Source organism: Siphateles boraxobius, unplaced genomic scaffold, assembly GCF_051911475.1.
Source record: "Siphateles boraxobius isolate OS27281-9 unplaced genomic scaffold, OSU_SipBor_1 65, whole genome shotgun sequence".
Taxonomy (NCBI): domain Eukaryota; kingdom Metazoa; phylum Chordata; class Actinopteri; order Cypriniformes; family Leuciscidae; genus Siphateles; species Siphateles boraxobius.
This window is the reverse complement of record NW_027509192.1, coordinates 11236154-11262913: the sequence shown is the minus strand read 5'-3', so window position 1 is coordinate 11262913 and position 26760 is coordinate 11236154. Positions and strand designations below refer to the sequence as shown.

Genomic DNA, 26760 nt, shown 5'->3' with positions numbered 1-26760 from the left:
TTTGACTTTGGATATTTTAATTGTTAAAAATTACGTTATATGCCTTGGTCAATTGAGATGATATTAATTTCTCTTCACATTCTGAATTAGTAGACCTTTTATATGCGCAAGGAGCTCATGCAGTGACGTATTAAAATGTGGATTGTTTTTCATGGTCTAAACAGTGCACTCTGCTAACTTATAATATTAAAGCTTAATTATACACAACCAAAAGCTAAAAATGTATAGATATTGCATAGAATAAAAGCCATGCTGTATACTATGCATACATAAAAAGCAATCAGAGAAGATAAGGTACATAAGTATAAAATGAAGTCACTGGTTTGCGAGAATATTATTTGAAGAGATAAGTGCATCAGTATGAAGAACATTCAGATATCTATAGATATTTCAAGTGATTTCATACATCGATGTATAATACATGTACAAATTAAACATTGCAGGAGACTTTGCAAAGCCCTTAATTGATACGATTGATTGATAGAATCGTATGCCACCATACCGTAACATGATAATCTGTACAAAAACGGTCATACCAGAATCATGGTGGCATATTTGCGATAAGATAAAGGCTTGCTTGAACAGAAGTCATTCTTCATAAATACACAAATGGAGAAAAAAAACGCCTGTATCAAACAGTAGAATATCTTGCATGCAATTATTATTTTTGAACTTTTGCCTGACATGGAAAAAAGTTGACTCGAATGAAAGAGATTCTAAAGAAAACGCAACACAATCATGCAAGAAAATGTTCAGAATCAGGTTCCGTTCTGTTCACACGTCCTCCTCACACCAGATTTATAAGGCATGCCTCGGGTGCTCATTCATTCCAGTCTTCCATTTAACTCCTCCACCTTTCATTTGTTTACCAATGCGCTGAACCGTTCGTGAGTAATGTTCATATGGTCATGATGTGAATGTCTTTATCTGTAATCAAGAAACAGAAGTGAAAAAGTTTGGTTAATAATGTGGGGTTTTCAGAAGAGTTACTGTCACGGGTGGTTGCTGGAAGGCAGACGAAGATGAAGAATAAAGTTCCAATATGAAGTTTTAATGAGGATTATACAAATAATACTCAGACAGGTAGGCAGGGCAACACACACTAAATGTAACGTAGACCGAACACTGAATGACTGTGAGGGAAGAAACTTTTAGTGACTCAAACAAGATCATCAATGACTTGCACCTGAACAGAATGAACTAATAACTGTAGTCATAGAAACAAAGGAGTGGTGGGTAAATCAAACAAAAGAACACATGATGTGAATGAAAACAAACTAAAAGTCCATGATAAGTAAAGCATTTACTTGATTCTGATTGGTCAGTCGCTGGATTTGGTGGATATATATATATATATACATTAAAAAAACTTTTATGTTATATACCGGTATATATATATATATATATATATATATATATATATATATATATATATATATATATATATACACATACAATTAATCTAAAATAAAAGCTTTTATTTATATAAAATGTATATATGTATATATATATATGTGTGTGTGTGTGTGTACCATTTATGTTTGCATATATATATATATATATATATATATACATACATACAATTAATCTAAAATAAAAGCTTTTATTTATATAAAATGTATATATGTGTATATATATATATATATATATATATATATATGTATATGTGTACCATATATGTTTGCATATATATATATATACATACAATTAATCGCATCTAAAATAAAAGCTTTTATTTATATAAAATGTATATATGTATATATATATATATGTGTGTGTGTGTACCATATATGTTTGCATATATATATATATATATATATCCTATGTGTATATGTATATATACACACACACAAAAATAGGCTATATATATATATATACTGTATATACACACGTTATATAAACAAAAACGTTTAAGTTAGATGCTATTAATAGCGATTAATCGATTTGACAGCACTAATATATATATATATATATATATATATACATATGAAAATCAAGCAAACTCTTTTTACTACTATAACCACAGTTTCTAACATTGTTTAGAGTTCAGCTGATATGAAAATGCTCAGTGTAACTGAATACTGACCTTGTAATGATCAAATCAATTTGTATTTCTCTGACGTAGGTTTTTATCTTTGTGGTTGTTGGTGGAATTAGTTTTCCTTGAAGGTGAGATCATAAAGATGAGTCAGTGTGAGTGCCATATGACAATCCAAAATGAAGTTACACCAGTATATAATTACATTTCCTTAATTCGATGTTTCTTTATACACTTCACATTCTGTGTAAATTACACATATGCTGTCATCACTTATCCAGGACAGTAGCATCAATTTTTATTTAAATGTTAATCTGATACTTACATTGGCCCTGCTGGTTCGTCATCTGAATGGGAAGCAAAACAAAGACAATTTTAGTTTGAGGCAGCAATGCTTCCAGCTGGCACAGTATTCACAATATTGAATGAATTCCATAAACCGGCTGAAGTAAGTAGTTACAAACTACAACTCAACGCTATATTGTCTTTCAATATTTAAGTTATTGTTGCGCAGTAGAATTTCACAGAACAAAACTGCACTTCTAAAGCACTGGTGTGAGTAATTAACTGCCTCGCAGTACAAGAGAAGATATACAACCATGCAAACAAACCTATATTCCACTACTTCCATATCACTTAAATAGCTCTAAAATGAATAAAACTTGATGTTACATTCATGCATCATATTTCTTTAATTTATGTAATATTATATATACAATGTTATATCGTATAATATATATATATATGTATAATAGCTTTTCTAAAAGATGATAATTGAAAGGTGAAAATGAAGTAAAATCTCATGCACATGTCAACATGAATACATTTGAAGAGACTTCAGTGAAGAGGATGTACAGATAAACGAAGGTCATTTGAAGGTTAAACAGTAACATACATCATTCTCATAATGAAGGCAAAATAAAAACCCATTTCAGTCTAATTCAAACAAGACATATACAAACCAAAGTATAGAGCGACAGTGAATATGTGCAATGCTGGTATAGGTTCACTCAAGCTGCATGCAGGTCTGTCACTTACCAGTGTTTTAGGTTGAGCCATTCAGGGAGAAAGAAATGAGTTAACGTTGTAAATTCTTGATGACAGGTATGTTCTCTCATATTAAACTCCAAAAGTGTGATTTAATTTGCTAAATTAAAGCTGCAGTGATTCACAAATGACTACAACACTTGCACAAAACATGACCAAATAAGGAACTGAATACTGAATTTATACACCTTATATTGTATTTGTAGCCTACATATGTGCCCACCCACATCCACGAACAATTTAATAACAATATTAAACACACTTTTATCAAACGAAAGAACGCATAAATTGGTTGTTTCTGGGCTATTTGTCCATGGCGATGAAATCAATACACCACTAGGAAACCACTAGGTGGCGATGCTGGACAGGCAAAATCCCATTCAACGTCACTTACAATATCTGAAGACGTTAGCTGTCCAGTTTGTTTGAAAATATCGACTGATACTTATTAAATAACGAATAAAATTAGACCCGAAAGCTAAATCATTTGCTTTAAGCAGGCTTTAAACGTAAAAGTTGGCCGTTTTATATAAAGTTTAATAATTTACTGGCTTGAAGCAAAACTTGACGGTTTTTTCCCCCCTCGCAATGCACTGTAGGTGATCACTAAAGTGGCGTGGGACTACACTTCCACGCGCATCAATAATTCACTGCCCACTACCTACCGATACACCGCAGAGTCACATTTCTCTTGAATATCAGATTAGTGTCCAGATGACCTAACATCGCGGTGCCCTACAGGAAAAGAATGAAGAGTATGTGTGTGTGTGTGTGTGTGTTTGGGCTGAATGGCATCAGACTGAATTATTAAGAGTCCAGGTCAGGATCAGATAACAAAGTGAGTTCTCTTTCATCATCTCGTGTTCGAGATCCACCTATGGGAAGGGCATCCGTACCTGACCTCTGCAGAAGCATCCAATTGCACCAAGTCTGGCTAGACAGACAGAAGCGCGCAGCCAATGCCAGGTGAGGCCACACCCCCTCACCTAAGGGCATATAACATCTGGGCGCGCTGCTATTCCTCAGTTGACATTCGCTTCTCGCGATCTCTGCATCTCACAGCTCGGTTGGATTTTTACACTGCTCACCTCGTGTCTTCAGGAGGACATATCGACCAGATCAGCCTCCGCCGGACGTGACAGTTGTTTATTTTTCAACTACTGCTGCTTTGCATTCGGAGCCGCCCACGCTCTCGCTATTTTCACCGTTTCTCCTCACGGCTGCCCGCCACGGATTTCTCCGTTTTCTTCGCTGGTATGTCACTGTCTAAGCCTGCAGCCTCTCCAGGGGATAGCATGTCACGGGCCTGCCCGGCCGCGTGTGGTGCCCTCATCGCAGCTAAGGATCTTCATCAGCTTTGCGTGGTCTGTTTGGGTCTTAAGCACGCTCGGGAAGCCCTTGAAAACCCGGAGAATTGCAGTTTCTGCCTCTTGCTGCCTAGGAAGCTGCTAAAACGCCGTCTTAAGGTGGCAGTGACACAGTGCACCGGGCTCAGCCCTTCTGACTCGGACGGGGGACACGGTGATGACGACGCGCTACCGGGGGCCTCCCGGGGCGCAACGTCTCTCGTCTGGGCTGACCAGCCCAATCCCGCCTTCCCCGAGGAGGACATCTTCGGGGACAACCTCACTCTCGTCCACGACCTGCCCGGTTCTGGCGAAGAGGAGGATGCGGCCATTCTTGGGGTTTCAGAGGACGAGGAGGCCATCCCGCCCTCTGGTGTTCCCCAGGCTACGGCCCACGCGGTTCTGCCTCAAGCCATCCTCCTGGAAGTGTGTGAGCGAGCGGCCGCTCGTCTCAACATCGAATGGCCGGCACCGCAGAGCGCCACCGACCAGGAGAGGGATATTTATGATGGGAAAGTGCTGGGACCCCCTCCCGGCCCGAGGAAACAACTCTTCCCCATCCTCCCGGCGTGCGCGAAGCACATGAGAAATTATTGGAGCGACCCGCTCGACTTCAAACACGGTCTCACGGGACTCGAGGTTAAGGACATGGCGGCGCACGGTATGGGCGAACCTCCCACCGTCGAACCTTCCATCGCCAGGCACCTTAACCCCGCTCAGGGCGGGCTGCTCGCTCCCCCCAAGCCGGTCTTGCCCAACAAGATGGACCGTTTTGCTGCCTCCGTTCACCAGGCAGCTTATAAGTCCTCGGCCGTGGCTGTCAGGGCCCTTAACGTTTCTTCGCTCCTCTCCGCCTACCAGGCGGAGATCCTTGAAGAGTTAGGGCAACAATTGGAAAAGGGAAATCCTTCTGAAACCCTGTGGAAGGAGATCCTAACGGTGAACGACCTCGTCCTCCGTAACGCTCGGCAGGCCGTCCAAGCTTGCGGGCGCTCCATGGCGCTTTCCGTGGTCGGAGAGCGCGCGCTCTGGCTGAACCTGTCGGGACTCCCTGACAGTGAGAAACGGCGCATCGCGGGCGCGCCGGTGGAGCCCGGCCGGGCTCTCTTCGGCCCCGCCGTCGCACTGATGCAACAACGGTGTGACGATAAGAAAAAGGAGGATGAGGCCTTCAAACTTTGCCTTCCTAGGAAGTCAGTCCCACGCCAGGCGCCCCCTGTGCGTTTGCCTAACCCACCGGCCACGGGACGACAGTTTCATCAGGGCAGAGAAAAGCCCCGCAACAAACCACCCCCTCGGCAACATAACCCAGCACCTACACACAAGCACTGGGGTAAGCCCGCTCCCGCCGCGGCCGCGGCCGGGAGACCTGCGAATTCCAACCCCACCGACTCGAAACGCAAGCGGCCTGCCTGATGTTCAGCCGATGGGGGCTTCGAGTCCATGTTCACGGGCCGCAAGCCCTTCGGACTCCCCTCCTCTTCTAGGACCCCCGTCCAAAAAACCCAGGGGGTCCCGCGGATGGGTCAGCTCTCCGTGTGTAAACGAGACTGCCCAGCTCGTGTGTTCGAGAGATGTGTGTTTTCCCCCCACGTTCAGGGGGCCCTTTGTAAGGGAAAGTTTAAGCTCAGTGACACCACACTGCCCACACTCTGTTCCCCTCACTCTCTCAATAAAGGCTTCGGCCCCAGTGTTTGCCCAACACAAAACACACAAAACACAAAAAAATACGAATCAAATGAATTCGTTTCGGCGGGAAAACCTCTCTCCGCAGAGAGAATTCATCTCACTGCAGAGAGAGGAAATCCCTCCGAACCCCTGCATGTCGCCTCTAGTGTACCCACTAGATGGCGCCATTGCATCACAAATAAACCTGTCGGTCTCACACAGCTCCGCTCTGGCCCGAGCGGGAGCTCTCGCGAGTCACGAAGCGGCTTGGCGAACCGTTTCAGCTCCCGAGTGGGTGATGCGTACAGTAATGCAGGGTTACAGATTGCAATTCGCAGTAAAACCCCCGCATTTCAACGGCATTCTCTTTTCTCACACGGAAGAGAACGCCTCTCACATTCTGAAAGAGGAAATTTCATCTCTCTTAAACAAGGGAGCGATTCTGGTGGTACCTCCCAATCTGATGAACCAGGGTTTTTATTCCCGTTATTTTCTGGTCCCGAAAAAAGGCGGCTCTCTCCGCCCTATCTTGGACCTTCGAGTGTTGAACAAACATTTGAGGAAATACAATTTCAGAATGCTGACACAAGGCGCACTCGCCCGTGCCATAAAACAGAACGACTGGTTCACATCAGTCGATCTGAAAGATGCTTTCTTTCACATAAACATCTATCCTCCGCACAGGAAGTTTCTTCGTTTCGCCTACCAGGGCATATGTTACGAATTCACAGTTCTTCCGTTTGGACTCAGTTTGAGTCCCCGGTCTTTCTGTCTGTGCGCGGAGGCGGGCTTAGCACCTCTGAGAATATCAGGTCTGAGAATCCTGACTTATATAGACGATTGGCTCATCATAGCCGAATCAAAGGAGAAGGTGTTGCAGGACACCGACCGTGTGCTCGCGCACATCACATCGCTCGGGTTTCAAGTGAATGTGAGCAAGAGCAATTTCACGCCCAGTCAGAATGTCATTTTCTTGGGCTTGGAGTTGAATTCGGTCTCCATGCGAGCGCGCCTCTCTCAAGAGCGCGTTCGCTCTCTGATGAACTGTCTGACGCAGTTCAGAGAAGGGGCGAAAGTGCAATATCGCACATGTCTCAGGCTACAGGGTCTCATGGCTTCATCCACCCAAGTTGTGCCATTGGGACTTCTGAGGATGAGGGCGTTCATGAAATGGGTCTTGTCACTACATTTCAGCCCGATTCGCGACCTTTGCCGCTCGGTAACAGTGACACGCGCCTGCTCGGCGACCTTGCGCCACTGGGAGAGCGAGAACTTTTACGCACGGGGAACCCCTCTGGGGGCGGTTACGATGCGGAAAGTTGTGACGACAGATGCGTCCTTGACAGGCTGGGGTGCCACCCAGGAGGGCAGAACGGTGAACGGTCTGTGGCCAAACAGACTACGTTCAGCGCACATAAACTATTTAGAGCTTTTAACCATTTGGAAAGCTCTGAATCATTTTCTGCCTCGCCTGCAGGGACATCACGTTCTAGTACGGTGCGACAATACCACGGCTGTGGCTTATATCAACCGTCAGGGCGGCATGCGCTCGTCGAAACTCCACGCTCTAGCTTACAAGCTTTTGGTGTGGAGCAGACGGGTTTTCCTGTCGTTACGCGCAACTCACGTTCCGGGCATTCTGAACAGAGGTGCGGATCTGCTATCAAGGGGAAACCCAATCTACGGAGATTGGCGTCTTCACCCTCAGATAGTGGAAATGCTATGGATGAGATTCGGACGGGCGAGCGTAGATCTATTCGCCTCGCGCGAAAACTACCATTGTCCTATGTTCTTCTCTCTAAGGGACATGGACGCGCCCCTCGGGGTAGACGCACTGGCCCACCCATGGCCCAGAGTGCTCCTGTATGCTTTTCCTCCCCTGTGCCTGATAATTCCCTCATTGGCCAGGGTGAGAGAGCAGGGCCTGTCTCTCATTCTGATAGCACCCAGGTGGCCCAAGGCACCATGGCTGGCGGAGATAATTCCTCTGTTATACGCCGAGCCGTGGCGCCTTCCCGTTCGCACGGATCTATTGTCCCAAGCCAACGGGGAGATTTACCACCCCCACCCGGACAGGGTGGCTCTCTGGGCCTGGCCCGTGAGAGGACGAACCTGAACGCACTTGGGCTTTCGCCGCGTGTGGTCGCCACTATTCAGAATGCCAGGGCCGTCTCTACACGGTCCTTATATGGCTGTAAGTGGCACGTGTTCGAAGGGTGGTGCGATGGGCGCGGTCTCACATCTTATCAGTGCTCAGTTCCTGATATTTTGTGTTTCCTTCAGGACCTCATGGAAAAAGGGAGGTCTTTTTCCACCATTAAGGTCTATTTGGCTGCGATTTCAGCCTGTCATGTGGGTTTTGAGGGCTCTACTGTCGGGCAGCACCCTCTAATCCGCAGATTCATGAAGGGTGCACGCCGCTCGTTGCCAGTCATCAGGAGAACTGTTCCGGAATGGGACCTCTCCATGGTGCTGGAAGCACTGTCTCAACATCCTTTTGAGCCCCTGGGGAGTATTTCCCTTAAGCTGCTGTCCTTCAAGACAGCTTTGCTCTTGGCCTTGGCATCTGCCAAACGTGTCAGTGAGCTACATGCACTCTCGGTTCACCCCTCGTGCACTAAGTTCTCCCTCAGTGGAGATAAGGTTTCCCTTAAGCCTAACCCGGCCTTCATGCCGAAGTGCTTCCCTGCGTTCACTTCGGAGGTGTTGGAGCTGTCCGCTTTTCACCCTCCACCTTTTACCTCTCTGGAGGATCAGAGGCTGAATGCTCTGTGTCCAGTCCGTGCTTTACAGGCTTATATGACCAGGACCAGCGCTTTCCGGAAGAGCGACCAGCTCTTTGTTTCATGGGCCCCTCCGCACAGAGGGAGTCCCATATCGAAGCAACGCCTCTCACATTGGGTTGTGGGCGCTATAACTATGGCTTATGAAGCAAAGGGAGTGCAGCCCCCAAGGGGCATCAGAGCTCATTCCACAAGGGGCTTAGCCGCCTCTTGGGCTTTGTTTAGGGGAGTGTCACTGCAGGACATCTGCTCCGCTGCCAGTTGGGCTTCTCCTCATACCTTTGTGCGTTACTACCGGCTGGATGTCACCAGAACCTCGGTAGCACATTCGGTTTTAGGGGTTGGGTCTTCTTAGCTCTTCCCTGTACCCTGTTGAAACCAATAAGAGTGAATGGCCCGGCTGGTCATGTTCATTCTTGCCACCAAACATTTACTTCCCGTTATGGGTTTAGTTTATGTGCCTTGGTGGGTTGGGGGTACTTTCATGTATGTGTCTCATGCATGCTTCATGTCCTGCGTGTCCACAGCAGTCGGTGTGGCGTCACCTTTGCAGGTTCATGATTAATGGACGTGTCAGGCACCGCCTCCCCGGGGTGACCGTCTTTCTCTGGCTTTCAGAACCTCACTGTGAGTGTATTGGGCAATCGGGGAGCTGTCCATGTCTCTCCCATAGGTGGATCTCGAACACGAGATGATGAAAGAGAACAATAGGTTACTATCGTAACCCCGGTTCTCTGAAACATCGAGTGGAGAGATCCACCAGCTTTGCCCCGCTTGCTGCACGAGAAGCGAATATACTTACTGAGGAATAGCAGCGCGCCCAGATGTTATATGCCCTTAGGTGAGGGGGTGTGGCCTCACCTGGCATTGGCTGCGCGCTTCTGTCTGTCTAGCCAGACTTGGTGCAATTGGATGCTTCTGCAGAGGTCAGGTACGGATGCCCTTCCCATAGGTGGATCTCTCCACTCGATGTTTCAGAGAACCGGGGTTACGATAGTAACCTATTGTTAGGCCTAAAGGTCTTGTGACGCAGTGTGAGAAAATTAGGTAAGAACTGTAGGCCTATACGATGTAAAGGATGCTTATCTTCCTTTAAAAAAAATATAATTAGTAAATAAATATAATTTGTAAATAAATATTACCTAGACTACTGTTATAAGGGGTTGGTATGATGTTTCAACTTTTTTGAAACAAGTACTTTATGCTCAACAAGGCTGCATTTATTTGCTCTAAAATATAAATATATTTTAAAATGTAATTTATTCTTGTGATGGCAAAGCTGAATTTTCAGCATAATAACTTCAGTCTTCAGTGTCGCATTGCCCTTAAGAAATCATTGTAATATGATGATTTGGTGCTAAAAAACATTTATTATTATTATTAATGTTGAAAACAGTTGTGCTGCTTCATATTTTTGTGGAAAACGTGTAATTTTTGTGGAAAATTCTCTAATTATGTAGTACATTAAAATGAATTAATGATATCTGCAATACATTCATGTTGGTTCTGTTCTGTTTGCTGCTCGCATTCTTGCCCAGAACAGAACCATACCGCCAATCCTAACTGTACGATAATTGTCAATCGTATTTGACGATAGTGGTCCTGACAGAAATGTATTTACTGACAACTTTGATATTTAATGTGACTTTGCTGAATTAAAGTATTAATTTCTTTAAAAAAAAAACAAAAAAAACAAACACTGACCCCAAACTTTTGGACAGCAATTTAAGTTTATCTCCAGTGGCATCCTTTTTTTAACTTGATATTATACAGAAATGTGACAATATTTCTTAGTCAATATCTACAGTATTTACAATGTAATATGTATACCGGTATCTATATTCTTCTGACGGACCTATACATAAATATACATTTTCTGTTTTTAAACATTGTAGCAACCCCAAAGTGCATAACAGTAGTCTATTTAATATTTATTTACAAATTATATTTATTTAAAGGAAGATAAGCATCCTTTACAATACATCGTATACAGTTCTTTCTTAGTTTTCTCTCATTGCGTCAAAAGACCTTTAACTCAAGTTTATGGAACACTGTTATCTGTTCCTGACCTGGACTCTTAATAATTCAGTCTGATGCCATGCAGACCAAACACACACACACACATACTCGTCATTCTTTTCCTGTTTGTGTGGTATATAGTGGCCTCAAAAAATATTTGAGCACTTAAATCACACTTAAAAATGATTAAAGGTCACTGGATTAGATATAAAATACCAAACCAAGTGGCATCTGCAAACAAATTCTGCTCTATCTTTTCTCAGAAATAACTTTCAGAACCATTTTTGGGGATGGAAATTTTCCAATTTTTTTTTCTCTTAAATTTGAACATATCTTGATTTGATGTTTTGTTCATCCCATTTCTGCATATCTTAAGTGTTCAAATACTTTTTTGCACACTATATTAGGCAAACTGTAGTTGGGACAGTAATGTTTCAAATCAGTATCAGCCTAGCATCAGTAGTTCATATTGAGACAGTAACCCACCCTTTTAAACTCACCGTCAGGCATATCATCGGGCTTCTTGCGCTTCTCGTAGATGACGATGATCAGCACCAGGATGATAATCTCGGCGAGGACGCCCAGGAGGGGCCACAGGGGGGCCAGGTAGCTCCTGACCCGCAGGACTGATGTCATGGAGGTGGAGCCGATGGTGTTGGTCGCGTTGCACTCGTACTCTCCGGGGTCAGACGTGAGGTCGAGGTTAATGATGGACAGCTCGGTGTAGCCATCCCTGCTGCTGATGAAGAAGCGGCGAGAGGAGTTGTCGATATCCTGAGTGATTGGCGGAGTGACAGATGAGGAGAGGTAAAAAAAGACGGGTGAAGGAATGCTACTGATTATTCGCTCAAAAAGTATTTCTGATTGGAAAAATACTTTTTCATCAAATGATAACTGCTTAAAAATAAAGTAACAGAAACTACATTTAAAGGGATAGTTCATACAGGTATCTGTATCATATTCAAATTTTGAGGGCCTCAAAATGATCAACATAGTATTTTGCTGTGAAATCTTTACTGATTTTTGTAAAGTCTATTGTTAGTCTTTTTCTTGTTTGCTGAAAAGTCATGTTTAAATGTGAGTATCAAATATGATACATCTGGCTTTTGTTTTATTTGTAAAAATGTCTCAATCGTCATTATATTGCATTCGCCCGCACAATACAAATGACACAGATTTGATCATAAAACTAAGCAATTAAATATCTTACTAAAACATATTATTGGACATATTATATAGAGTGACATCTGATATGTATATGCATTTTATGTAAGTATCTCATTGATTTACATTACATCAGAATTTCATCTTACTTATATAGGGCATACAAATATCAGCATCTGCACCAAATTGCATATTTTTTCTCAGTTTGGGCCTCTGAATAAAATCGATGTGTTTGTTCCTCCTCAAGTATGAGCTCCACATTCTCACTATATCATACTATATGAGCCATAAAATCCTAATGCATTAAATATGATACTCAACAAAAATCACATGCAAACATTTTATTTAGATTTTGCCTAAAGATTCATCTTTTTTTTAAATCGATTTGTCCGATTTGTATTTTATTATATGTCAGGTTTTACAGAGTTAAAATGACATGAGGGTAATTAAATGTCTTTTTTTTTAACTACCCTTTTAAATCTATCAAACAGTTTTAGATTCACTCTAGTGTCAAAATGACCATACCATATTGGCTCCGCTATCGAGTTTACGCCAGGTCCACAGGGGATAAGGATAACCCACAGATTTGCAGTAGAGGACGGCTGTCTCACCCTCATTCTTATTCTCGCTGCGCTTGTGCCCCGTGATGTCTGGTGCAGCTATGAGAGGAGAGCAGAAGGACAGTGAGTCCTTCAGTATCGAAACAGATTTCATTGCAGAAACCTTATTAAGCATTGTGATCTTCAATCACTGTGTGGATGTTCATTCTTGCGTCATTTGCAATGTCATTTTGTGTGGTAAATATAGCACAAGGAGGGCAGGAGTGTCCAATCCTGCTCCTGGAGGGTCACTGTCCTGCAGAGTTCAGCTGCAACCCCAATTAAACACACCTGAACCAGCGAATCGAGGTCTTACTAGGCATACTAGAATCTTCCTGGCTGGAGTGTTGAGGCAAGTTCGAGCTAAACTCTTCAGGACAGTGGCCCTCCAGGAGTAGGATTGGACACCCCTGGCCTAAAGCTAGTGGCAGATCAGGAAATGTTAAGAAAATATACCCCGATTACCCGAACAAATGGGAATCAACCAAAAACTTAAGTTCACAGCGATTTGATATGCTGCCACACAAGCGGATCTGGATGTTAGGTTAGGGTTATGCGTCAGGGTTCGGGTTTGTAGTAGTTGACATGAGCAGGGATGCATGGCCACCATATCGGTATCGGACAATATATGTTCATTTTTAATGTTATCATTATTGGCCTGATATGAAAATTTGGCCGATATATTAAATCCGATAATATTTTCCTTAAGCTGAGACACTTCAAATGCACATTGTTCGCCATGATGGTTTTGAATTGCTTGAAATATGATTGGAATCCCTTCAAAAAAGAAAAATACAGTTAATGAAACATGCAGTGCAATTCTGGCTATACAATTTTAATGAGAACATTATAATTGTGTGCTTGGGACATGGCTTTTAATGGTGAAACTTTGGGTTTAGATTTATTGGCCAATATTTCGGTTATTGGCTTTCAAATATAAAGAGTTATCGGTATCGACCAAAATGATCATATTGGTGCATCCCTAGACATCAGGTTGCAAAGTTACCCAGTAGAATGTCTGTTGAAGAGCATCACAATAAAGAGATCGTGGATATTAAGCAGACAGTCTTTTAATACTCTAATGAGAGTGAAATGTACAGTAGTTGCAAAGTTACTTGCAGTTAGTAGGATTTCTAAACCATCGAAACAAAGTGTTACCATTTATTTTGCAGACAATTATTTTCCCCAAATAATTTACAATGCACTCAAGCTGACATTTATCCTGTGACTTTGGTGTTGCAAGCGTGGGCCAAGCTTGACCAGTCGAGCTGCAGTGAACTTATCGAAGCATTCATTCCCAATTACAATTCTAGAATTGTTAAGTTAAACGTGAAGTGCTGGCTCAAGATCTCATTGATTTATTTAAAAAGCACAAAAGACAAATGAATAAGCCTATAGGGATGCACTGATATTCTTCCAAGAAACAATGTTGTGACCAAAAACCATTAACTGTCAGACAAAAATTCTATACTATATTGTTTAAACAAATTAAAAATAAAACACACAAAAAAAACAATTTTAAATGTTACAAATAACATTATAACTTACAGCTGAAGAATGAAAAATTTATATTAATTTCAATTATTAGTGTTTTTTAAATATGAACTTTAAATGGCGAGAAATCTAAATGTAAGCAAATCAACTGAGCATGAACAATTAAATATCCAAAATTGACCTATATCTAATCAATATTATCAGACAAATGAATGATTACTGATATACTACCAATATACTGTGCATTCCAAATTTAATTAATAATATAATATAATTTTGAGATGTTTAAAATAAAGATAATATTGTACTAACATTTAAAAGATTGCTTGGTGTCATTAAGACATTTTTTGAAAGAAATTAATACTTTTACATAATAAATCACATTTTAAAATTGATTTAAATAGAAAACAGTTATTTCAACTGTAATAATGTCACAATATTACTGTTTTGACTGTATTTTTGATTAAATAAAAGAATGTCAAAAACATTAAAAAAAACTTACTGACCGCAAACTTTTGAATGATACATGCTCTTGTCACTGACATATTAAATCTAATGTGATAATATCTCAAAAAAACACCTGTATTTTACAAATGTAAAAATATATACTGTGAATATATGGGGCCATAATAAGATGACTCACAATATCAATGGATTAATCACTGAAACCAACAGAGTATTGAAGCATTAGCATCAAAAGAAGGCTATATAATTTATAACATGCCAAGTACCCCCACAAATACGCAAACCATCTACATGTAAATCAAAAGTCAGATGGAGATTTTTTAAAGGTTAATTCAGTCTTAATGACACCAAATGCCTCCGTTAAGAGACAAACAGAGAGAGAAAGAGTGACAGATTTACATCTCCACCCCCTCAGACATGCAGGCCACCATCTGGTGCCCGTGAGCTGACCGCAGGATAACCAGAGAGAGGTGACCAGGCCACGCTTAAACCGCATGGCACTTTACCAGCTGCTGATCTCTAACACACAAACCAAACAGCCTGTTAGATTTAAAGGCCATTATTAAACACATGATCACAAGGAGATCTGGGCTGACTGGTATTTTGCTTTACACCCACTGCTGATTAGAAATTAGAAATTACCCAGTAACAAAACAAAAATGCTCTATATATTATGATGGGGCCAAACATGAAATATTGTATATAATCTGAATATATAAACCCTGAATATAAATTTAAAATTCAGGATTTATATTTATATATTCAGGAATTATAAATATAAGACTCAGACATAAAACTATAGGATTATATATATATATATATATATATATCAGATTTGTATCTATAAACCCTGCTGTGAAATTTGGCATAAATTAGAATGAATTCCATGTTTGTCCAGGCTGGGTTATTCTAGTATAGTGCTGGTCTAGCTGGTGGATCAGCAAGTCATGCTGTTCCTAAATATAAATTCAGATTTCATATAATTATTTCCTCTTTGGCCCTTTATAATATACAAAAATGAGCTGAAACATTATGACCTACTGCCTAATATGCCGTTGGTCCTCCACGTGCTGCCAAAACAGTGGCGACCAGCTGGAGAATGGACTCTACAAGACCCCTGGAGGTGTCCTGTGGTTTCTGATGTCAGCAGCAAATCCTTACAGTCCTGTAGGTTGTGATGTGGAGATCCTCGATTGGATTGGAGGCTTGTCCAATCCAATCCAGCTGGAGTCATCCTCAATCACCCCATCAAGGTCGGTCAGAAATCTTGGAGTAATATTTTATGACCAGCTGACCTTCATAGACCACATTACAAAGACAGCTCGATCATGCAGGTTTGCAATTTATAACATCAGGAAGATCAGGCCTTTCCTAACTGAGCATGCAACACAACTTCTCGTCCAGGCCCTGGTTATTTCTAGGCTTGATTACTGCAATGCTGTTCTAGCTGGACTTCCATCATGTGTTACTAAACCTCTACAAATGATCCAGAATGCTACAGCCCGCCTTGTCTTCAACGAGCCCAAAAGGGCTCACGTCACTCCTCTGTTCATCTCACTGCATTGGCTACCACTCGCTGCTCGCATCAAATTCAAAGCTTTGACGCTTACTTACAGATCTACCACAGACTCAGCTCCGTCCTACTTTCACTCCCTACTACAAGTCTACGTCCCTACCAGAAGCGTACGATCGGCCAAGGAGCGACGGCTCGTGGTGCCATCACAGCGAGGCACTAAAACACTCTCCAGAACATTCTCATTCACGGTTCCATGCTGGTGGAATGATCTCCCCACCCTCGTCCGTAATGCAGAATCCCTGACAGCATTCAAAAGACAACTGAAAACTCATCTCTTCCGTGAGTACTTAACAATAAAAAATAAAATAAAAAAAATTAAAAAAAATCTTCTCTTTTAAATCTTCTTTCCTTCCCTTTTAAATCTTCCCTTGTCTGGCTTTTGCTACTCTGAGCAATGCCTGAACTTTGTATTTTGAGCACTTCTTGCGTCGTTCTTCCCTCTTCACGATGACTCGCTTGCTTTAGTCCTCAGATGTAAGTCACTTTGGATAAAAGCGTCTGCTAAATGACTAAATGCAAATGTAAATGTTGTCCTTCCACCGGCTTGTCGTCCTCCCACAGTGCATCCTGGTACCATCAGATCCCCAGGTAAACGGCGCACACGTACACGGCCGTCCAAGTGATGTAAAAGAAAACGACACTCATCTGACCAGGCGTTCTTCTTCCTCTGCTTCAAGGTCCAGTTCTGACGCTCGCGTGCCCATTGTAGCCGCTGTCGATGGTGGACAGGGGTCATCATAGGCACTCTGATTGGTCTGTGTCTTCGCAGCAGAGTGTGATGCACTGTGTTGTGACACATTCATCCCATAATCATCATTAACATTTACAAAGTAGATCTTCTGTTGGCTCGGACCAGACGGGATAGCCTCCGTTTCCCTCGTGCATCGATGAGGCTTTGGCACCCAACACCCTGTCGTCGGTTTGTGGTTTGTCCCTCTTTGGAAACTGTTGGTAAATTCTCATCACTGCTGACCGGGAGAAACCCACAAGCCTTGCCGTTTCAGAGATACTCTGACCCAGTCGACTTGCCATAACAATTCGGCCCTTGTCAAAGTCACTCAGATCTTTATTCCTGCTCATTTCTCCTGCATCCAACACATTGATTATGAGAACTGATTGTTTGTCACATCTTATCTACCCAGACCTTAATATGTGTCCGCCTTAGGAGATGATCAACAATACACTTCACCTGTGACTTCTCATAATAATAAAACTAAAACCATTAAAAAAAATTGAAATAAAATAAGCATTAACAGTGATAAAATTAAATTTTATTTCAGCTAGTTGCCAAGGGAAAATTTCTTATTTTAGTTTAACTTGATGTACTAAAATAACAAAAAATTAATAAAAACTATCTAGACATATTAAAAGACAGAACCTATTAAAATGCACAACAAAAGTACTAATACTTCAACTCATATTAGAATACAAACAAAATACAAAAATAAAAACTGATTGAAAATATTAATAAAAACTATAATATTATCACATTCACTTAAATAACACTGTATACAACTAAAATGCTTCTATTTGGTATTTCTCATTAAATTAGTATAATTTCTCATTATATTAGTATAACATGTTCAGCCAAAAGTTTGACATTATAATTGTATTTTTATTATTATTATTACAAAATACTACTAAATATGTTGTTGTTTTTATTATTATCCAAATATTAAAAATGATTTACTTATTTGTATTATTATCATTGTTAATAATACTATTCAGATATTGCTAATTATACAATCAAATAATACTTATTATTAAGATTGCAAACAATGTATTCACATTCACCTGCCTAGTGAACAAAAACCTGGATGTCTTTCCCACTCAACTAACCAAGCTCACAATCATGCTGTCATGGCCTTTGTTAGTGTGTGGAGGAGATGGAAACACAAGTTCAAAATGTTGACAAACCATCTGAAAATCAAACTCGCTGTGATACTAGAAAGAAACCGCTGACCATTCAATTTCTATATTTCTTTTGACATTTCGAGAAATGTGGGGTATTTTGAGCGCATCTTACCTTTTACCTCAATGGTGGCATTAGCTTGGGGGGCCAAATCAAATGTGTACACGCACATATACTCGCCCGCATCATCTGGCCTTGGTTTATTAATTCTGTGTAAAAGATAAAACACTTTTCACTTATAAAATATACTGTTTTAGTACCATTCAAATAGTGCAGTATTCAGCACGTTGGAGTAATAATAAGCAATCAGAATAAATAACACACCCACATGTAGAGAAAACACAAATGCAGATTAACTGTTAGCTGTACTAGTGTGCCTATACGGTTAGTCTGATTAGATTAGGAGTCAGGCAGAGAGATTAGCAACACGTGTTGGAAGAGAGAAAGGCCTTGCTCAGGATTTAGACCATTGCAGAGCAGTGCAGGCTGCAGCATCAACAGACAGTGAGCCAAGGCTTGAGAGTCACTGAGATAATGCATTTACAAAACAAAGGCCAACTCGGGTAATGCAAATGACTACGTTTTTAACACCTAGAAACCTATATTGCTATATTTTGATCTGATAGTGGCATAGAATGATATTAAAGTCAACGTTTCTGCACTAAATGAACTGCATTGATTAAATAATCTGTTATTAAATAATGTAGATTTTTCGGTTTATCTAGTATTAAATTAAATCATATTTTTTAAATAAAAAAGGTTTCAAAATCACCTCTATTTTAAAATTCTGAAATCTTCAGAGGTTTAATTAAAAGTATTATTATTTTTAAATTAAAAGTATTATTATATTTTTTAATAATATTATTTTAATATACATAATTAAAAAAGTAGCACCATTTAATTGAACTCAAACTCAAAAAATATTTTATTAAGCATTAAAATAGTTAGCGTCCATATGAAACTACTTGGAAAAATTATAATCCCACACTTTTGATTAAAATATGCCAATATGCACACAGTGTGTGTGTGTGTGTGTTTGTGTATAGATGTATGTACATACACTTAAGAAATATATAATTACATTATTTATAATATATAAAACTTGTATACATTATATATATATACTTATATTTTTTTTTAAATATTTTGAATAAGATTTATATATATATATATATATATATATATATACACATAAATAAACATTAAATATATAATTACATTATTTATAATATATAAAACTTGTTTACATACACACAAAATCTCATTCAAAATATGAACAAAAACTATAATAGTATATTAATGAAATTAATTGAATTAATTATTATTTTATAAATTTCATATCATAATGCTCACAAATGTCCAATAACAGCACCTACCTGTACTCTGTGTTCTTGGCTCCGCCCCTTGTGTCTAAGATCTCCTCCCCATTTTTCATCCAGAAGCTCTCGAGGATAGTGTTTTGGGAAACTGTAAGGTTGCACTGAAGCGTGATTGGTGGGATGTGGTAACTCACGGGTAGAATCATGTGATCCGATGAATCGATTGATGGTTCTGAAAATGCAGATGTGTCGGTCAAGGCCAGAGAAATACTACATCACATTGATTGAAGGCGATGGGGATCTATATATATGTGTGTGTGTCTGGAAGAGTGGGAGAGGAAAATAAATATGGGGGATGGAGCTGTATATACAGTATAGCATCAAGCAAAGGAATCACTAAGCTTTTCCAAGCAGCTCTTTTTTATGCTACTTTGTGTAAATGGGTTAATACAGTCTCAGATGTGAATCAGACTCTTATAGAATATCATATCCAAAGCTCACTTTGAAAATTATGAATTTCATGCAATAAAAAATAAATTATAAAAAACTCTCATACTATAAGAGGTTATATAATAAGCGGTTATGGACATTATGATATGATTTTTAATCATACAAAATCATTTTCCTTTATTTCAATCACTTTATCCAGTGGAGTCCAAAATTCTGAGACCACAGTTGTGTCACATACGTTTACACAACAACAATGTATTAAAAACGGAAAAAGATTTCTTTCACGTTTTCCGTGTACAGAGGACAACATTGTCAAAACGATCCCGTTCACACGGATCTTTGAAAACGACTAAAAACGCTGTATTATTCATGCCAGGCCAGTAGGTGGCAATGCCACCATGTAAAGAAACACTAGGTGCCTGTAGACTGAACATTTATACACACGTGCATGATGTCAGCGTTTTCACAGATTTTAGTTTTTGTAGTTTACACAGAGATGATAATAGTATCGTTTTCAAAAACTTGCACTTTGAAACTAATTTTTTCTGGCTCCAAAACCACTGTTGTCGTGAAAATTAACTTTTTTTCTCGCAATTGCGAGTTGTAAAGTCAGAATTGCAAGATGTAAACTCGCAATTAAGAAAACAAATCTGAATTGTGAGATAAAATGTTGTAATTACCTTTTAATTTTTTTTTATTCCGTGGCTGAAACAATCTTCCATAATTTATGATTAAGACATTCAAATAATATGGTAAGAAATACCAGTTTGCAATTTAAGCAACATTACAAGCTGTTTTGTACAGCTAAAAAAAACTGGAAGTGAATGACACCAGAAGCCAGACATATTAAATTTATATATATATAGCAATAAGGTGGATAAATAAGTATAGTGGTCTCAGACTTTTGGAATCTGTATATCATATATGATCCAGGCCTATAGTAAAGTAAGTATTGCCATCGGTCATTGAAAAATCACCTATCGGTTAAATACTATTGTACCTTACCAGATTCCATGGATTCCTTGATTGTCATAATCAACACAAAGAAAGCAACCTTGAAGTATCTCAATAAGGAGGACAAGGACATTTGACTACAAAAATAGGTCACTGCCTGTATGTAGCAGCTACAAGCTACTAGTGATCTAATAAGATAGTGCTCTAACCGTTTTGTAGTCCGGATGAGTAAGGAGGAGGAAAAGGGAAGATCTAAAGCAAATGCTAACTATGGCACTACGCTAAATGTAGGTAAAATCAAGGGGCGGATGATTTATTTCGGCCACACCACTAGCGGGGACAGTTAACTCACTCTGCAACACCGTAACTGTTGCCTGGGCTCGAATCCAGGTAGTGAACGGATTCTGGCGCAAATCGTTACGCCGCGGGTCGTTACTGGCTCTGCACTCATAAATCCCAGAATCCTCGATGGTGACGTGAGTGACAGCTAACACGCTTACACCATTGAGGCCGTACGCGGTGTTGATGGACATGCGTTGCCTACGCGCGCCATCCCACAACTGGAAGAAGTTGTCGGCCCTGTTCACCTCGGCGTACCACCACTGGATCTCAGGTGTGGGCTTCCCCACAACATCACAGTACAGCTCAAAGGTGTCGCCCGTCAGCTTAGTCTCAGAGAGGGGGGACTTTACAAACCCCGCTGAGGGGCGGCACAGAGACGGGAAGACAGGAAAAACGTGACAAATAAAGAGATTGGAGGGGGGAGGTAAAGCACAGTGAAAGGGCAGTGGGTGGAAAAAAGAAAACATAAAAGATTAAACTCAAATTACAAACCAAAAGTGCAATGAGAAATTAATCATTTAACAATTGATCCATGAGAAAATGCAAAAAAGTCACCATGTGCAAAGATCCTGCAGTGTTATTTACTCGTGTATCTTTATAGGAAATTAAACTGGGTCAGGGGCCTGATCTATATTTTATCTTTTTTTCCATGTCAAAGTACTGATTTTAAAAGAGTACTTCACCCAAAAATGAAAATGATCCCATAATTTACTCAACCATCAAGCCATCCTAGGTGTATATGACTTTTTTCCCCATCCAAACACAATCAGAGTTATATTAAATAATATCCTGGCTCTTCCCAGCTTTGTATTGCCATTGAATAGTGTTTGAGATTTTGAAGCACTAAAAAGCACAAAAACCACATAAGTGAAGCCAGAAGCCAGTGATTATAGTTTATAAAGTTAAAAATATGTATATTTTTCTTACAAAAACCCATCGCCTCACTTCAGAAGGCCCTTGGAGCCGTATGAATTACTTTTATGATGGATGGATGGATGCGCTTTTTGGAGCTTCAAAAACTCAGATATTATTCAATGCCATTACAAAGCTTGGAAGAGCCAGAATATTTTTCAATATAACGCCAATTGTGTTTGGCTGAAAGAAGAAATATACACATAGGATGGTTTGAGGGTGAGTAAATTATGGGATAATGTTCATTTTTGGGTGAACTATTCCTTTAATTTCTGGTCGATGCTGAAAAGCCAATAAGTAATTTTCATTGTATGGCTGACATCTAAATAAATGGCATAAATAATTCTATATTATTTTGTCTAAAAAAACAAATATATATATATATATACACAGTATCCCGTTCAAAAGTTTGGGGTCAGTAAGACTTTTAATCTTTTTAAAATAAGTCACTTCTGCTCACCAAGGCTGCATTTATTTGATCAAAAATACAGTAAAACAGTAATATTGTGAAATAGTATTACAATTTAAAATTGTAAATTGTATGTCAAATTGTGAAAATCAATTTTCTATTTGAATATATTATAAAATGCAATGTATTCCTGTGATGCAAAGCTGAATTTTCAGCATCATCACTCCAGTCTTCAGTGTCATCCTTCAGAAATCATTCTAATATGCTGATTTGCTGCTCAATAAACATTTCTTCTTCTTATTATTATTATTAATAATGTTGAAATCAGTTGTGCAGCTTCATATTTTTGTGGAAATCTTAATCCATTTTTTTCTGGATTCTTTGATGATTGGAAAATTCAAAAGAACAGCATTTATTTAATGCAGATAAAGCAGATTTTCTTCCACAGAAAGACACAAAGTGCACAGCCGTGAACGGTGCCGTTTGCAATTTCTGTGTAAACTCACTCTTCATGTGTGGGTGTGCTGATGGACAGGCGGTTTCCATAGAAGCGTACTACAGTAGATGAGCAGATAGGCCTTTAAGCCCAACATCCCCTCATTAACTGCTGTCTAAACTGATTGCATTCAAAGATATGAAGACTCGCAAAGTGTTATCAGTCATTTAGTGTAGTAAGTGTTTTTTGTGTGCAATTTAGGAGCAAAACTGACAGAGATCAATCAACAATGCTTTCTGCTTTTCATTATAAACAGCAAAAAAAAAGAAATCTGTCAGTTTGTGCTAGGAAGAACATATCAATAGCACACATTTTTAAAAAAGTAATAGAAAGTTTTCCTTTGAGGTTATGTATGCAGAGAGGCTGCTTGATTGTTGCATTTTATCATGTTAATCTGAACATTAATTTTACCCTGCTGGTTCTGTTTAAAGTGATTGTGATATAAAACAATCGTATACTGAGAAATAAAGCAGGGCCAGATATGATTTTTACATCTAAACCAAGTCCTTTAAAGGAATGAAAACTGTTACAGACTTTATAAATGTAAGTGCATCTGAGCTTGAGGAGCAAATGGACTTGTAGTTACTGTATATGTGGACAGGGCTTGTATGCTTGTATTGCATACAAAAAACAAGCACACTAAAAATAGAAGCAAAAACCTTGTTAGCCTGAAGGCATCAAGCGCTGTTGTGCTCTTATGCCTGTAATGGAAAAAAAAACATCCATGCCAAAATGATCCATTTGATCAAATGTGTCTGTGTGTGTGTGTGCTCACATTTGTACCGAGAGATAAAAAGCGTGTGAGCGAGACGAAAGGAAAAGTGTCAGGTTTGAGCTTATGGCTCCTCACAAATAGGCAATGGGCTACAACCAAAAATGGGCCCCAGATCTCTCCAGATTCTGAGAAGCTCGCCGACAGCAACAATGCTAATGGCAAATTCTAAATCGCAACTATATACTTGTGATAAATAGGCTTATCTACCTTTAAAAATTAAGAATGGGTGGTGATGGTGCAGTAGATGAGACACATGCCTTTGGTGTGAGAGACCCGGGTTCGAATCCACTACGAGACACCAATGTGTTCCTGAGCAGGACACTTAACCCCTAGTTGCTCCAGAGGCGTGCGACCTCTGACATATATAGCAATTGTAAGTCGCTTTGGATAAAAGCGTCAGCTAAATGAATAAATGTAAGAAAACATTCGTAGTTGTTGACATACAGTATAGCAAGGATTTTGGCACACATTCATTTGTCGTATGTTAGGATCTAGTCGAATTTGGCAGAGGTCAACTAAAAGTTGTGCGACAACATGAAAAGAAAAAAAAGAACACACGCAAGGTCGAAAGAAAATATGATCCAGACTAAAAACTTAAAAGGTTCACTTGAATAATGTTGGGCCTATACGCTGTAAAAAAAATATTGTTGGTTTAACTTAAAAAAGTAAGTAACATGGTTGCCCTAGAATCTTGAGTTTGTTGAAATTAAAAATTTGAGTCAATTCAATGAAGGAGATTGGTTTAATCAACAGAAACTCAAAATATTATGTTATCTGAACCACATAAATGATCCAAGTTGATTTGTCAAAAGAAAAAATGTTGTGATAATAAATCATGACAGTATGTTTTATACAGTTATACGATGAGTTGCAAATGAATATCAAACTTAAGCAAATCCAGTTGAGAATCACCGAGACCAAGCAATGATACAGATAACCTATAACATCAACTCAGCTTAATTAACACATTTTTCCTACAGGATGTCTGTTATCAGGTATTAATTCATAACATTTATATGTTAAAGGTGCAGGCATTATTTTAACGGCTATAGGCTAATGCATGACCAGGAGACGAAAGGAGATCGGAGGGCTCATGTGATGTGTTACCGCTCATTAACTGAGCGCGACCATGACGTCATAATGCACCGCGGTGCTCCTCCGTTAAGACTGTAACGGGTCCGCGCGCCCGGGGAGGACGGGCATTAAAGCCATGCATACCGCTACTGCATCGGTTCTATAAATAGAAACATGCAGCAGAATGGATTGCTGCTATTTACGGCGCTGCAGAGGACCGGTGCTAAAAGAGGGGGTACCTGCCTCTACCGTTTTATATATTTGACAAGCTAACTCGCGTGCAAAAGGATCGGTTTGCGATGGAACATGAGAATAATTCCTGAGTCATTAGATTGGCCGCATGCAAATCAAGCACAAGTGCGAAACAGAGTTCTGCATTCTGATCGGTTCGCGTTTGGGTTAGTGACAAGCAGCCGATGACCCATAAGCACATCCAAATCTGGAGAGGGAATCTTTTCTAAGACAGTCATAATCACAGTCACAAATAGACGCTCCCTATGGGACAAGTCACCAAAATATTAAAATGTCAACCTATTTGTTAGCATGAAGTAGAATGGCGAGCCGCTTTCAAGCATGTGAGTCATAAACTGCTCTTTTAATGCGGAATGCAGTGAGCTTTGCCATTTAAACGCACAAGGACGCATTTTCTTTAGTATATAATAGGCTACACAGTAATGTCACCTTTCTCAACCTGAGTGGCTATTTAGTTTTGAGTATTCCCAAAAGCAATGCGGAGGATTGGTGAGACTCGAGCGTATCCCGTGCGCGCGAGGCAAATTGCACCTGCACGTGCCGCAAACGTTTCCCTATCACGAAAGCCTTCAAAATCTGCGATGAAACGGTTCTTTAAACGGAGCACATGAAAGTCCTTACCGTTCTCAGCGGAGCCCGAATGCAGCATCAAGACCCCGAATAATATCACCAACGGATTCCCCTCGTAAGACATTTTGTGGGTCGCCTGGCTACCTGGGATATGTGTGGAGGGATGCAGAGGAGAGGGAGAAGAGGGCTGTCGAGGAGGATGTGAGTGAGTGAGTGAGTGTGTGTGTGGAGAGGGAGCTGCTACAATGACGAGGCGACCCTGGATGGAGCTCGAATCGGGTCACGTAAAAAGCCCGTCGCCTAGCAATAGCGAGCGCGCCAGCTCGTTAAGTAGATGCCGCCGCTACACTTACATCCGGTTTAAAAACGAGGCTCGTGAAGACGATGGCGCTGTCCTCTTAAATTCCTGCGATAGCAGACCTGTCCTGTCCTCCTGCCTACATAACTGACCCAGATAGATGGACACAATCTTCAGGTGATCATCAAATTCACATAAACACCCTTAAAGGTTCTTTATGGTTCCATTAAGAACCTTATATCCATGGAACATTATCAACGGACAAAAGGGGTCTTTAGATTATTCTTAGCTCTTTCACTAAGGAAAAAGGGTTCTTGTAACCAACGGTTAAGTGAAAGATTCTTTGGGGAACCCAAAATGCATCACTGCAAAACCCCCCTTTTGAAACCATTATGGAGGTATTCAGGGGGTTTGTTGAGAAAATTGTCTTGTTTGTATAGGCCTATTTTAGTATTAAAGATTAATTTGCTCAATTTGTAAGAAAATTGTTAATTCATGTAAGTTATGCAACTTAATGTACGTACATTGTTGAAGTTAGGCCTACCTGGTTGCCTTAACATTTTGAGTTCATTGAAATAAAATAAATTGAGTTAGCCTACTACAATGACGGACATTGGTTTAATAAATAGGAACTCCAAATATTATGTTATCTGAACTACATTAATTATCTAAGTTGATTTGACAAAAGATAAAAAGTTAAATCATGAAAATAATTTTTTACAGTGTGGTGGTGACAACTGGCAACTGTTGCCCGAGATTTACCGTAAGAATAGAGTGCTGGCAACGCATATAATATAT

The 26760-nt window shown here is 40.1% G+C and overlaps 1 protein-coding gene across 3 annotated transcripts; it reads right to left on the bottom strand.

Moving 5' to 3' along the window:
- On the bottom strand, nt 1-26015 carry nptna (neuroplastin a). Of its 3 annotated transcripts, none has more exons than XR_013196660.1 (9): nt 25716-26006; nt 21187-21534; nt 19488-19662; nt 18226-18320; nt 12591-12724; nt 11388-11675; nt 2364-2385; nt 2087-2162; nt 1-927 (listed from the first exon to the last, which is right to left on the bottom strand). XR_013196660.1 is itself a non-coding variant. In XM_077210958.1 (9 exons), the coding sequence occupies exons 1-8, from the start codon at nt 25786-25788 to the stop codon at nt 2102-2104; spliced, it is 1182 nt and encodes a 393-aa protein (XP_077067073.1). In that variant the 5' UTR covers nt 25789-26006; the 3' UTR covers nt 1-927; nt 2087-2101. The 3 variants fall into 3 exon arrangements, 2 of the variants coding, with proteins under 2 accessions (XP_077067073.1, XP_077067074.1); XM_077210958.1 differs by having other exon boundaries at nt 11402-11675; XM_077210959.1 differs by lacking the exon at nt 21187-21534 and having other exon boundaries at nt 11402-11675; nt 25716-26015.
- Nucleotides 26016-26760: the final 745 nt, after the last annotated feature.